Below are 14,750 nucleotides of genomic sequence, written 5' to 3' on the forward strand. Positions count from 1 at the left end.
AGCTCTACCGCTGTGCCACCGTGCTGCCATTTGGGCTACTTGACGCACATTTAAACCACTCCCTTTGCACAGATCTAGTCAGTCTACACACTCACACGCTCTATACTCTTTCACGTGTAGACGTGTGAAAGTGAAACGTGCGTTTTTCACAACAGGACACTGACTGCTTCTCACCGCCGCTCTCTGAAGGATCTTCTTGTTGTCCCTGTTGAGCTCGAAGGATTCTTGGAAGTCCAGGTTGGTCGAGGCGAGGGAGATGGTGAGGTTGACCCCTCCAACGTAGGAGAGGATGGCATACTCGGACAGTGCCTGCAGAGCAACGCAGGTGTCCTGGAGAGAGATCAAACAACAACACTGCCACTCACTCTGGGCCACTCGTTCAACTCGCAGAGCCCACCAAACTGAAGCAACAGGACAAGGGAGGAGCTGGCTGTGTGCTGGCATCGAGGGAATGTGTGTCTAAGTACATGCTGTTTCATAAGATCATAACTCATAGGAGCATAATTAGGCCATTCGGTCCATCAAGTCTACTCCGCCATTCAATCATGGCTGATCGATCGTTCCCTCTTAACCCCCTACACCTGATAACTGTTGACACCCTTACTAATCAAGAACTGTGAAATGGGTAGTTTACACTCCAGCGGTATGAACATTAACTTCAGGTAGTCCCAGCTTCCCCTCTCTATCCTCTCCCCCTTCCCAGTTCTCCCACTAGTATTCCTGTCTCCGACTACATTCTATCTTTGTCCCACCCCCTCCCCTGACATCAGTCTGAGGAAGGGTCTCGACCCGATACGTCACCCATTCCTTCTCTCCCAAGATGCTGGCTGACCCGCTGAGTTACTCCTGTATTTTGCGTCTACCTTCGATTTTAACCAGCATCTGCAGTTTTTTTTTTTCCTACTACTAAGAACCTGTCAATGTCCGCTTTAAAAATACCCAATGACTTGGCCTCTACAGCCATCTGTGGCAATGAATTCCACAGATTTGCCACCCTCTGACTAACGTTTCCTAACTGGAGAAAAGAAATAGGTGATGTTTCGGCTCGACTCCCTTCAACAGCTAACGTTGGCTAGCGTTGTGTCCATCTTCTGGACGGGTTCGTGGATAGGAAAGGGTGTGGTAGGACATGGGCCCGGTGCATTCACATGGGGCAGGTTCAAGTGGGCCGAAGATAGGGTTGCCAACTGTGCCGTGTTAGCCGGGACATCCTGTATTTTGGGTAAATTGGTTTGTCCCATACGGGACCGCCCTTATCCCGTATTAGGCCCGGGGGCACATGCAGGCCCGGACAGTGTAGGCCTTGGGGGGGGGGGGGGGGGGGGGTGTAGGCCCAGAGACCGCCTAACGGAGGTTGCGTAGCAACCTGCCTCCTGGCCCAGGCGGCCGCCATTGGTGGAGCGGGAGCATGTGGCCGCTGGCTAGGTGAGGTCAGGTGGGGCGCGGGGCGGTGACGTCACCTTGTCCCTTATTTGGGAGTGAGATAGTTGGCACCCATAGCCGAAGGGCCTATTTGGGTGCAGAGTGACTCCACGGCACGAGGTGATGGGTGCGCTTACCTGTGTGGACGAGAATCCTCCCAGCGCGTTACGTTGCTGTGAGAGCCACTTCACCACAGGCAGGGCCGACACCACGTCCCCCAGCGAGGTGTAGGTGAGGAGAGCGTAGGCCGTCATCTCCACCTCTGCCGACACAACTGTGCAACGGGAGACACGAGAGGCAGTCACTGAACCGTCACTGCACCTTGCCAGCAGCTCTCTGCCTCAGCCTTTTGCCCATGAATCAATGGCAGCATCACGTGAAGCCAGGGTCGCCAACAGTCCCGTATTAGCCGGGACATCCCGTATATTGGGCTAAATTGGTTTGTCCTGTACTGGACCGCCCTTGTCCTGTATTAGGCCCGGGGGGGGGGCACTGTAGGCCTGGACACTGTAAACCCGGACACAGTAGGCCCGGGGGCCCCGCTGTAGGCCTGGACTGTGTAGGCCTGGAGGCCCTGGTGCTGCCTGACGGAGGTTGCATAGCAACCCGCCTCCCGGCCCGGGCGGCCGTCATTGGTGGAGCGGGAGCACGTGGCCGCTGGCTGGGTGAGGTCACGTGGGGCGCGAGGTGGTGACTTCACCTTTTGTCCCTTATTTGGGAGTGAGAAAGTTGGCAACCCTACATGAAGAAAATCAATACCACTGCATGGCTTGGCTTCACCAACCATTACACCCATGCCCCCTTCACCCCCAAATAGGAGTCCTGGGCCCCAGACAAAACACGTATTCTCTACGACTTTAGTTTAGAGATACAGCGAGGAAACAGGCCCTTGGGCCCACCGAGTCCGCGCCAACCAGTCTCACAGTAGGGGCAATTTTTACAGAGGCCAATAGACCGACAAACCTGCACTTCCTTGGAATGTTGGGGGAAACCGGAACACCTGGAGGAGACCCACGAGGTCACGGGGAGAATGTGCAAACTCCGTATAGACAGCACCCGTAGTCAGGATTGAACCTGGGTTTCTGGCGCTGTTAGGCAGCAACCACTGCGCCACCGTGCTGCCAAGCTCTCCGATGAGTTAGATGGGAAGTCAGGATGGCACTCTAGCTTTTTACTGTGCATTGAGATCATTAATTAAAAATTAATTTAAGGCTGGTATCCCAAAGGTGCCCTTTACCTGACTGGGAGAGGCCATCGTTGAAACCCATGAAGGTATCTTCATCCGTTACGGTGGTGCCCATCAGACTCCAGTGTGTGAAGCCATCTGCAATTCACAAGCTGAATGAATCCACTCAGATACAAAAAAAATATCCGCACCAAGAGAGATTGCCCACCAAAGTGCAAAGTATAATGTATAAACAATGATGGAGGACACAGAAAGTGGCAGGGTCACATTTTTGTGTGATGTGGTAAAATTCAATGAGAACCGAAAATCATGGGCTGACCAGACGTTGCATAAAGCTGACCATTTTGTTTCTTTCGCTCTTCCCACTTTTGCTATCTCCCTCCACTCACACCCCACTCTCTCTTCTTCCACTCCCTCTCTCTCCGCTCTCTCTCCCACCACTTCCTCTCCCCACTCCCTCTCTCTCCGCTCTCTCTCCCCCCTCTCTCTCTCCCTCAACTCTCCTCCCACCACTCACTCTCCCCCACCACTCTCTCTCCCCCCACTCTCTCCCCCCACTCTCTCTCCCCCCACACTCTCTCTCCCCCCACCACTCTCTCCCCCTCCCCACTCTCTCCCCCTCCCCATTCTCACTCTCCCCCCACTCTCTCTCTCCCACCACTCTCTCCCTCCCCCCCACTCTTTCTCCCCCCCACTCTCTCTCTCCCCCCCACTCTCTCTCTCCCCCCACTCTCTCTCCCCCCCACTCTCTCTCTCCCCCGCACTCTCTCTCTCTCCCCCACCACTCTCTCACTCTCCCACCACTCTCTCCCCCACCACTCTCTCTCTCCCACCACTCTCTCTCCCCCCACTCTCTCCCACCACTCTCTCCCACCACTCTCTCCCCCTACTCTCTCTCTCCCCCCACCACTCACTCTCTCTATCACCCTCATGTGGATAGGTTGCTGTGGTAAATGACGTGGTGTTGGAGTAGGTGAGGACACACCTTGCATGATGGCCATGTTGTTGAGCCTCCTGAGTGCGGCCGTGGAGTGCTTGCTATGCAGCAGGGTCAGTGCGTAGGCAGACAGGGCTGTGGTGTAAGGATCGTCTGCAGAGTACATGTTGCCTTCCAGGAAATGTTTCGCTTTTCCAACCGCAGTTTTCTCCTCCTAAAGAAAAACCACGCAAAATACAGCAACTAAAAACGTGCAATCATCATTCCGGTTAGATTGGCTTGTCCCGATAAACGTCCCCCTTCTGCCCTGGACAAACATTGCTCCCGCCAGCAGTACCCTGCCACAAGCAGCAGACTCCCTGTCTATCTGATGCATCACTCTGCCCCTCTCCCTCTCTCATCTAACTTTGTCAAGAAGGCATATAACACACTCGTCTCCTCTGTATTGGGTACATCTCCATCTGTCTTTGTTGCTTGCTGCTTATTAGAGGCACAACACACTTTTTTTTTGCGTGGTTTTTCTCTCCCTCTCTTTTTGTTTTTTTCTCTCTCTCGCTCTCACTCTCTCTTCCCCCACACTCTATTCCCCCACCCCCTCTCTTTCCCCACTCCCTCTCTTCCCCCACTCCCTCTCCACATTCTCTCTCTCTCAACACTGTCAGACGCATGTCATTTTCGCTCTCACTTTTAAGGCCAGCAACACTATTTCTCTTTTGGGTACATGCTCTTTTTTGGTTTTTTGTCTGTTTTTTTGTCTGTTTTTTTGTCTGTTTTTTTGTCTGTTTTTTTGTCTGTTTTTTTGTCTGTTTTTTTGTGTTTTTTTGTCTGTCTGTCTGTCTGTCTGTCTGTCTGTCTGTCTGTCTGTCTGTCTGTCTGTCTGTCTGTCTGTCTGTCTGTCTGTCTGTCTGTCTGTCTGTCTGTCTGTCTGTCTGTCTGTCTGTCTGTCTGTCTGTCTCTCTCTCTCTGTCTCTCTCTCTCTCTGTCTCTCTCTCTCTCTCTCTCTCATTGTTTCTCTCTATCTCTCATTGTTTCTCTCTATCTGTCAGTAATTATTATGCACTTTTTTAACATCAGCCAGTCGGTGTCCCCCTCTCTCATGTTCTCTCTGTCACACTCTCTCTCCATCAGGTACATGCGTGGGTTTTCTCCAGGTGCTCTGGTTTCCTCCCACACACTAAAGATGTGCAGCTTTGTGGGTTAAATGGCATTCTGTAGTGTGTAGGATAGAACAAGCGCACCGGGATCAATTGGTCGGTGTGGACTCGGTGGGCCGAAGGGCCTGTTTCCGCGCTGTATCTCCTTGACTCTCCCACCAGTGGAAACATCCTTTCCACATCCACTCTATCTATGCCTTTCATTATTCTGTAAGGAATTATCTTCAATCTTCAGGAACCACTCCTGACTCTAGCGATTCTTGAATGTTTTCCCCATCACAAACAGTGCAATTAGAGTCATAGAGTCATACAGTGTGGAAACAGGCCCATCGGCCCAACTGGCCCATACCGATCAACATGCCCCATCAACACTAGTCCCACTTACCTGCATTAAGCCCATATCCCTCTAAACCTGTCCCATCCATGTACCTGTCCAATTGCTACTTGAACGTTGCGATTGTCCCTGCCTGAACTACCTCCTCCAGCAGCTTATAAGAAAATAACTGCAGATGCTGGTACAAATCGATTTATTCACAAAATGCTGGAGTAACTCAGCAGGTCAGGCAGCATCTCGGGAGAGAAGGAATGGGTGACGTTTCGGGTCGAGACCCTTCTTCAGAAGGGGTCTCGACCCGAAACGTCACCCATTCCTTCTCTCCCGAGATGCTGCCTGACCTGCTGAGTTACTCCAGCATTTTGTGAATAAATCCTCCAGCAGCTTGTTCCATGCACCCACCATCTTTTGTGCGTAAACGTCACCCCTCAGATTCCTGTAAAATTGTTCCCCCTTCACCTTAAACCTATGCCCTCTAGTTCTCGATTCCCCACTACTCTTGGCAAGAGACTCTGCATTTACCCTGTCTATTCTTCTCGTGATTTTATACACCTCGAGAAGATCACCCCTTATCCTCCTGACATCAGTCTGAAGAAGGGTCTCGCCCCGAAACGTCGCCCATACCTTCTCTCCTGAGATGCTGCCTGACCCGCTGAGACTCCAGCATTTTGTGATATCCCTTATCCTCGGGCACTCCGGGGAAGCGAATCCCAGGCTGGACAACCTCTCCCTAGAGCTCAGACCCTCGAGCCCAGGCTACATCCTTGGAAAACCTCTCTGCACCCTTTCCAACTCAACGTCTTTCAACTGTCCTCCTAATTAATTTTATTGAACGCGTGCCTCCTGACACCTTCCCCTCAGCTAACATTGAACATTTCCTCACCATCGTCTGCATTGATCTGTCATTTTCACACCTTGCCCTTCCTTACAGGTCTCTCGACTCCCTCTCCCCTGACTCTCAGTCTGAAGAATGATCTCGACCCGAAACGTCACCCGTTCCTTCTGTGCAGAGTTGCTGCCTGACCCGCTGAGTTACTCCAGCATTTTGTGTCTACCTAACACTAGTAGGATACATTGCGACTTTATTTATCCTGGAGGGAAATTGTTCTGCCAACAGTCAAAAGGTGCAGTTACAAGGCATTGAAAGTGCTAATGCGTTACATTAATAATGACATTTAAGTGACCAGTTATTGCACAGCACATACAGTATGTAACATACATGACATTAAATTATCGAGTTGAAAAGTCGAGAATGAGAGATGTGCAAAGAGGGGGGTGGTGGGGAGGGGGGGGGGGGGGGGGGTAGAGGGGAGGGAGGGAGTGGGGAAGAGTCAGTTAACCCCACGACAGAAGGGGGAGGAATTGTGCAGTTTGGTAGCCATAGGGAAAAAGGAATTCGCGTGGCGTTTTGTGCTGCACCTTGGAGAAAGCCCATGCGGTCACGGGGAGAACGTACAAACTCCGTACAGACAGCACCCGTGGCCAGGATCGAACCCGGGTCTCTGGCGCTGTGAGGCAGCGACTCTACCACTACGCCACCGCAGGTTTCAGTTTAGTTTTAGTTTAGAGATACAGTATGGAAACAGGCCCTTTGGCCCACTAATCAGCAGCCAAAGAGAGGAAGACAACTCTCAAGAGAGAGTTAGATTCAGCTCTCAGGGCTAAAGGGATCAAGGGGTATGGGGGGAAAAAGCAGGAACGAGGTACTGATTTTAGATCACATTCACAAAATGCTGGAGTAACTCAGCAGGACAGGCAGCATCTCAGGAGAGAAGGAATGGGTGACGTTTCGGGTCGAAACCCTTCTTCAGACTGAAGGCTTGTATACACTGGAATTTAGAAGGATGAAGAGGGGATCTTATTGAAACATATAAGATTGTTAAGGGGTTGGACACGTTAGAGGCAGGAAACATGCTCCCAATGTTGGGGGCGCCCAGAACCAAGGGCCACAGTTTAAGAATAAGGGGTAGGCCATTTAGAACGGAGATGAGGAAAAACTTTTTCAGTCAGAGAGTTGTGAATCTGAGGAATTCTCTGCCTCAGAAGGCAGTGGGGGCAAATTCTCTGAATGCATTCAAGAGAGAGCTGGATAGAGCTCTTAAGGATAGCAGAGTCAGAGGGTATGGGGAGAAGGCAGGAACGGGGTACTGATTGAGAGTGATCAGCCATGATCACATTGAATGGCGGTGCTGGCTCGAGGGGCCGTATGGCCTACTCCTGCACCTATTGTCTATTGTCCTGAGATGCTGCCTGACCTGCTGAGTTACTCCAGCATTTTGTGAATAAATACCTTCGATTTGTACCAGCATCTGCAGTTATTTTCTTACACTACTGATTTTAGCTGATCAGCCATGATCACATTGAACGGGGGTGCTGGCTCGAAGGGCCGAATGGCCTCCTCCTGCACCTGTTCTATGTTTCTAACTGGGGCGGCAGTGTGCCGCAGCCTCACAGCACCAGTCCGGGATGGAACCCGGGTCTCCGGCGCTGCAACTCTACCGCTGCGCCACCGTGCCGCCCCGCGGGCAGCTTTGGGAAGGGCGCGGGCAGAGTGGTCAGAGGCACGTGGGGCTGGACGGTACGGGCAGGTGAGGCCTGCGGCTCGTCTGATCCCGCCAGCCCGCTGCCTCCCGCTGCTGAGCACTCATATTTAAGAGCTGCAGCCTCCTCCTGCTTCCTGACCCCTCCAGTGCTGGTGTGGAGATGGTGTGGAGATGGTGCGAGCAGCCACGCTTGCCTGAGAAAAGCAGGAATGCAAGGAATTCACACATTCCTCCGTCTCCCTGTTAAAAACCCCATGGAATCCCCCCCCCCCCCCCACCCCCGGGCCCTTGTTAATCTATCTTCGTGCCCCTGCAAACCTCTTCACATTACTGAAACGGGATTAACTCGACCTAATTAGTGTTCACCCATCAGGTATCATTAACCCTTTCAGTCCACTTACCCTGGAGACAACTGAATGGGTCTGCGGTCACATTGCTGAGACCCACGCGTTCGAACATCTGGATCGAGGTATGACAGTGTCACTGAAGACTAACCATGGAGTGAGTTCACATCGCATCCAACCCGTGCTAGACACTGACTGCTGGAGTAACTCAGCGGCACAGGCAGCGTCTCTGGAGAGGAGGAAAGGGTGACGTTTCGGGTCGAGACCCCCCTCTTCAGAGCCGGGGTCTCACACATTCCTTCACTCCAGAGATGGAGTGGTCACTTTAGGGCGGTCACGGTGGCGCAGCGGTAGAGTTGCTGCCTTACAGCGAATGCAGCGCCGGAGACCCGGGTTCCATCCCGATCACGGCCGCTGTCTGTATGGAGTTTGTACGTTCTCCCCGTGACCTGCGTGGGTTTTCACGGAGATCTTCGGTTTTCTCCCACACTCCAAAGACGTGCGGGTTTGTAGATTAATTGGCTTGGTATAAATGTAAAAACTGTCCCTAGTGGGTGTAGGATAGTGTTAGTGTGTGGGGATCGCTGGTCGGCGCGGACCCGGTGGGCCGAAGGGCCTGTTTCCGCACTGTATCTCTAAACTAAACTAAGATGCTGCCTGACCCGCTGAGTTACTGCAGCATTTTGCATCTATCTTCGGTGTGAACCAGCACCTGCAGTCCCTTCCTACACATCCAACCTGTGCTGTTCTTTCCCAGAGTGAATGCAATGGGGCAATGGTGAACAAGCTTCTCTCTCTGTCTCCACTCTGCTGTCTGTCTGCTGGAAGTGTTGGATGGCACAGTGCACGTTCACCCGTTGTTCACCCTCTGGATCCCCCTCCAGGTTGGGATACTTCATATGACATTGGAGCGTAATCAGGCCATTCGGCCCATCAAGTCCATTCCGCCATTCAATAAATGGCCAATCTATCTTTTCCTCTCAAACCCATTCTCCTGCCTCCTCCCCATAACCCTTGACACCCGTACTAATCAAAAACCTGTCCATCTCTGCTTTAAAAATACCCGAGTAACTCAGCAGGTCAGGCAGCATCTCAGGAGAGAAGGACTGGGTGACGTGTTGGGTCGAGACTCCTCTTCAGACTGAGTCACCAACACGTCACCCATTCCTTCTCTCCTGAGATGCTGCCTGACCTGCTGAGTTACTCCAGCATTTTGTTAAATAAATACCTTTAAAAATACCCACTGACTTGGCCTCCATAGCATTTTGTGGCAATGAATTCCATAGATTCACCACCCTCTGGCTAACGAAATCCCTCCTCATCTCCTTTCTAAAGGTGCGTCCTTTATTCTGAGGCTGTGCCCTCTGGTCCTAGACTCTCCCACTAGTGGAAACATCCTCTCCACATCCACTCTATCCAGGCCTTTCACAATTCGATAAGTTTCTCGACCCCTCATCCTTCTAAGCTCCAACGAATGTGCCTCTACGACTCTGAGTACGGGCCCTGTGCTCGTCATATGTTAACCCAACCATCCCCAGGATCAGTCTCGTAAACCTCCTCTGGACCCTCTCCAACGGCAGCACATCCTTCCTCAGACAGTGGGGCCCATAACAGCTCACAATGCTCCACATGTGGTCTGAGCAGCACCCGACAGAGCCTCAGCATTACATCCCTGCTTTTATAATGTGAACGGTTTGTGAAATTGTTCCACGGGACGACCTGCTGACTGAACAGGAAAGCTGGTCTCCATCGACCACTCTGCTGCTGGATGAACCCCCATGAACTTCACGAGTAAAGACTACCTATCTAAGTTTTAATGAGCCCCCCCCCCCCTCATCCTTCTAAACTGAAGAAGGGTCTCGACCCCAAAACGACACCCATTCCTTCTCTCCCGAGATGCTGCCTGACCCACTGAGTTACTCCACCATTTTGTGTCCACCTTGGATTTTAACCGGCACCTGCAGTTTGTTTTTATACCTCAGAGGTGACGCCGGTCTCCAGGAGCGCGGCTACGACGTAGGCAGTCAGCGAGATCTTCCCGTGGATTCCACCCTGGAAACAAAATCACAAGAATGAATTCACTGCTGACGCTAAGCCTGGACAATAGACAATAGGTGCAGGAGGAGGCCATTCGGCCCTTTGAGCCAGCACCGCCATTCAATGTGATCATGGCTGATCATTCTCAATCAGTACCCCGTTCCTGCCTTCTCCCCATACCCCCTGACTCCGCTATTCTTAAGAGCTCTTTCGAGCTCTCTCTTGAATGCATTCGGAGAATTGGCCTCCACTGCTTTCTGAGGCAGAGAATTCCACAGATTCACAACTCTCTGACTGAAAAAGTTTTTCCTCATCTCCGTTCTAAATGGCCTACCCCTTATTCTCAAACTGTGGCCCCTTGTTCTGGATTCCCCCAACATTGGGAACATGTTTCCTGCCTCTAACGTGTCCAACCCCTTAATAATCCTGGAACTTAAAGAGGTGAATGGTGCGAACGGGCAGTCACACACAGAAAGAGCCCACACACAGCAACCTGATCACTGACCAGCCAAACTGCTTTGGTTGTGTTGGTGGAGGGAGGATTATCGGCCAAGACACCTGAAGGCTTCTCATCGATTAGATGCCGTGGGATCGTTAACATCCACCTGAACAGGTGATGGACCTGGTTGTAACGCAGTGTTGGCCAACGGATATTACTGACCAGCCACACCTGGGGCAATGGCGACTGTTTCAGCCGAGTGCAATCATGTCAGTTAGATCCTGCCAGACATGCAGTCACACGACACAGATGAACGTAGTGCACACGTGCACGTTTATGTAACAACTGCCACCATTTGGTTCAGCTTATTTTAGTTTAGAGACACAGAGCGGAAACAAGCCCTTCGGCTAAACGTGTCCGCACCGCCCAGCGATCCCCGCACACTGACACTATCCTACACACACCGGGGACGATTTACAATTTTACCAAGTCAGTTAACCTACAAACCCGTACATTTTTGGAGTGTGGAAGGAAACCGTACAGATAGCACCCGGAGTCAGAACTGAAGCCGGGTCTTTACGCTGTCAGGCAGCAGCTCGACCGCCACGTCCTGGTATCCAGAAAGGTCAGCAGTCAGACAAACCTAGTGCTGGAGGAACTCATTGTTTTCACTCCAGACCCCATCTGCATCTCTCATGACACCAACACTCATGCACCCCGTAATTGTTGGTTTTATGATTAAATGCACGGTGGCGCAGCGGTAGAACTGCTGCCTTACAGCGCCAGAGACCCGGGCTCCATCCTGACTGCGGGGTGCTTGTCTGTACGGAGTTTGTACGTTCTCCCCGTGACCCGCGTGGGTTCCCCCCCCCCCCCCCCGTGATCTTTTTGGTTTCCTCCCGCACTCCAAAGACGTGCAGGTTTGTGGATTGATTGACTTGGTATAAATGCAAATTGTCCCCAGTGCGTGTAGGATAGTGTTAGTGTGCGGGGATCGCTGGGCGGCGTAGACTCGGTGGGCCAGAGGGTCTGTTTCCGCTCTGTGTCTCTCAACTTAAATTAAACATTGGAAGTTCACGAACACACAAAGGCATTTAGAAACCACGTGCCAATGGGGGTCCAGCCCTTTATGTTCCCCTGCCCTCTCCCTCTGCCTCTCGCAGTTGCTTCGTGCTGGTCAAGGGAGAGGCCAGCCATGGCATCGTTACCTGGATGTCCTTGTTCAGAATGCGCCCGACCGCTGGGAAGGAGCCATCTTCCCGCTGATGTTGTATAATCCATTCCTTGGCAGTGTCGAGCTCCTTCGGGTCAATGTAGATAAACCCGCGGGACTGTGCAAAGGATTTCAGTACAAATGCCGTCAGCCTGGGAAAAAAAACACAGGATACATGGGAGGAAAATATTAGCTCTGCTCTCCATGACTCCCAACATGACACATCGGTGGAGTGAAACATGACTAAACTCTAGGCGGTGACCCGAACATTAGTTCATCGCTGATTAATTGAGAGGGATTTGAGTATGGACAATGGCCGGTCTCAGACGTATGATGGAGAGAGAGTTTAGTTTAGTTAAAGAAAATAACTGCAGATGCTGGTACAAATCGATTTATTCACAAAATGCTGGAGTAACTCAGCAGGTCAGGCAGCATCTCGGGAGAGAAGGAATGGGTGACGTTTCGGGTCGAGACCCTTCTTCAGTTAGTTAGTTTGGACAGAGCATGGAAAACAGGCCCTTCGGCCCACCGGCCAGCAATCACCCGTGTGCACTAGTTCTATCCTACACACACCAGGGACAATTTAGAAGCCAATTAATTAATCTACAAACCTATAGGTGTTTGGAGTGTGGGAGGAAACCGGAACACCCGTGGAAAACCCACGCGGTCACAGGGAGAACGTACAAACTCCACACAGACAACAGCCAGGGTCAGGATCGAACCTGGCTCTACCAGGCTCTACCCGCTGTGCCACCAATGTGCTCTAGAGATAGTTCCTCTGTCCCTCTCTTCCCCTCCCCCTTCCCAGTCCTCCCACTGTCTTCCTGTCTCCACCTATATCCTTTCTTTGTCCCGCCCCCCCCCTGACATCAGTCCGAAGAAGGGTCTCGACTCTAAACGTCACCCATTCCCTCTCTCCCGAGATGCTGCCCGACCTGCTGAGTTACTCCAGCATTTTGTGATACCTTCGATTTGTCCCAGCATTTGCAGTTATTTTCCGACACCAGCAATGTGCTGCACATTGGCTGCAAACAGGCGGCCCTGCACATTTACCTACAACGTTATCTTATTTGATCGGACAGATATGCGCAACAAAGCTATTCACTAAATCCTGGTGCAGGCGAAACCAAAAACCTAAACCCAAACCCAAACCTAAACTAATCTCGGGCGAGGGGGGGGGGGGGCAGACATTGATGGGAGTTGAACGGGTGAGCTGCGAACGAGGAGGGATGAGGTCCCTCCTGACCAGCTGAAGGGTTTACACTGGCACCAGTAAACTCCCACCCAGTGAGAGCTTGCTGCAAGTTGTCAGTGCGGCCGGACAAAATCCGAATGGAAGCTTCGAATCAGGCCCAGAGCGAACTCTCGGAGAAAAAAAAGACTTATTGAGGAAAACACAACATTCACGACAAAAAAAAACCTGGCATCTCGGGTTAAACGTTACAATTGCAAGATTGGGCCTGTGCTTTAAAAACTCCCCCGGGGCCCCAGAACCTATTAAGGAAAACTGCTGCTAATGACTGCTGGGCCTTTGCAGCTCACAGCAGAGTCGCCAGAGAGAGAGAGAGAGAGCGAGAGAGAGGGAGAGAGAGAGTGAGCAGCCTCTCAACTCGTGAATCGTGCTATTATCACCCCCTGCCTCCATCGCAGTGGGAGGGCGTCGCCGTTGAACCAACAGCCCGCAGTGAATTTTTCAAGTGTTAAGTAACGGCCTGTCACAATCTTTCACGGTGAGGGACTGAATCACAGCAGGCTTTGTGCAAAGGGGTTGCTACCTCTGGCAAATGATTTACTCTGGTATTTTACATTGACCTGGCTGTGGGGGAGCAGGAAAGGTCAGTGGCTCTGCAACAGAACTGGAGGTATGCCCCCACAATAGCTGTTTATATCTGCTTTAGCTCGCCGTTGGTTAACGGACCCTCGCGGTTGGTTCCATTTCAGTGACTCAAGGAGAATCGCCAAATGTTTATGGAATGGATTAGACCCCAGCGAAGAAGACATCGCACTGTTCCCTGCAGCTCCACATTGAAAGACACAAAGTGCTGGAGTAACTCGTGGGACTCACTCACTTACTCCAGCACTTTGTGTCTTTGTTGGTGAACCAGTATTTGATGTTCCTTGTGTCCACCGTACCACTGTTTGTTTAGTTCATCTCGCATTGGGCAGTGGTAGTGTTGCTGCATTACAGCGCCAGAGACCCGGGTTCGATCCCGACTATGGGTGCTCTCCGTACGGCGTTTGTACGTTCTCCCTGTGACCCCGTGGGTTTTGTCCGGGTGCTCTGGTTTCCTCCCACACTCCAAAGACGTGCAGGATTGTAGGTTAAATGGCTTCTGTAAACTGTCCCTAGTGTGTGGGATGGAACTAGTCTACGGGTGATCGCTGGTCGGTGTAGACGGTGGGCCGAAGGGCCTGTTTCCACACCGTGTCTCTAAACTAAACTAAATTAGAGGCCACTCTTCCACTGCATCCAGCCTCAAGGGCAGTTCCTTCCCATCCAGGAGGTCTGAACTCACTGGGGTTTTGGGGTCCAGTTGACAACTCATTAACTCTGCTGCTGGCACATATCCCTACACATTGATCTACTAAAGATAGACACAAAAGGCTGGAGTCACTGCAGCATCTCTGGAGAAAGGGAATAGGTGACTTTTCGGGCCGAGACCCTTCTTCAGACATTTTCCAGATATCAACCACTCTGTGTAAAAACAAAACTTTCCCCTCAAGTTCCCTTTAAAACCCTTTCTTCTCACGCTAAACCTCAGCTCTCTTGATTTTGGTGCTCCTACCTTGGGGGAAACATTCTGACCATCTACCCTATCTGTGTCTCTTATGGTTTTATACACCTCTATTAGGTAACCTCTCAGTCTTCTCCTCTCCAGGGCAAACAAGGCCAGCTTAGACAACCTCTTCCCTAACTCAAGACTGACAATCCAGGCAACACTCTCCACATCCGTCCTCTTGTGTGGTGACCAGAACTTAGAGTTGCCAACTGTCCCTTATTAGCCGGGACATCCCGTATTTTGGGCTAAATTGGTTTGTCCCATATGGGACCGCCCTTGTCCCGTATTAGGCCTGGGGGGCGCTGTAGGCCCGGACACTGTAGGCCCCGATAGTTTAGGTCCCGACACTTTAGGTTTCCGA

General features: G+C 51.7%; 1 protein-coding gene across 1 annotated transcript in view; it reads right to left on the reverse strand.

Annotated features, from left to right (window-relative positions):
* The window catches only part of LOC144607210 (C3 and PZP-like alpha-2-macroglobulin domain-containing protein 8), a 57,316-nt gene that overhangs the window by 1,345 nt on the left and 41,221 nt on the right, over positions 1–14,750 (reverse strand). Inside the window, exons 18-23 of the mRNA XM_078423892.1 lie at positions 11,605–11,761; positions 9,898–9,972; positions 3,594–3,759; positions 2,660–2,746; positions 1,560–1,696; positions 107–330 (exon numbers count right to left, since the gene is read on the reverse strand). Coding sequence (XP_078280018.1) covers positions 107–330; positions 1,560–1,696; positions 2,660–2,746; positions 3,594–3,759; positions 9,898–9,972; positions 11,605–11,761 — 846 coding nt within the window. The remainder of the gene's footprint in view (positions 1–106; positions 331–1,559; positions 1,697–2,659; positions 2,747–3,593; positions 3,760–9,897; positions 9,973–11,604; positions 11,762–14,750) is intronic.

This window comes from Rhinoraja longicauda, chromosome 28 (genome assembly GCF_053455715.1).
Source record: "Rhinoraja longicauda isolate Sanriku21f chromosome 28, sRhiLon1.1, whole genome shotgun sequence".
NCBI lineage: Eukaryota > Metazoa > Chordata > Chondrichthyes > Rajiformes > Arhynchobatidae > Rhinoraja > Rhinoraja longicauda.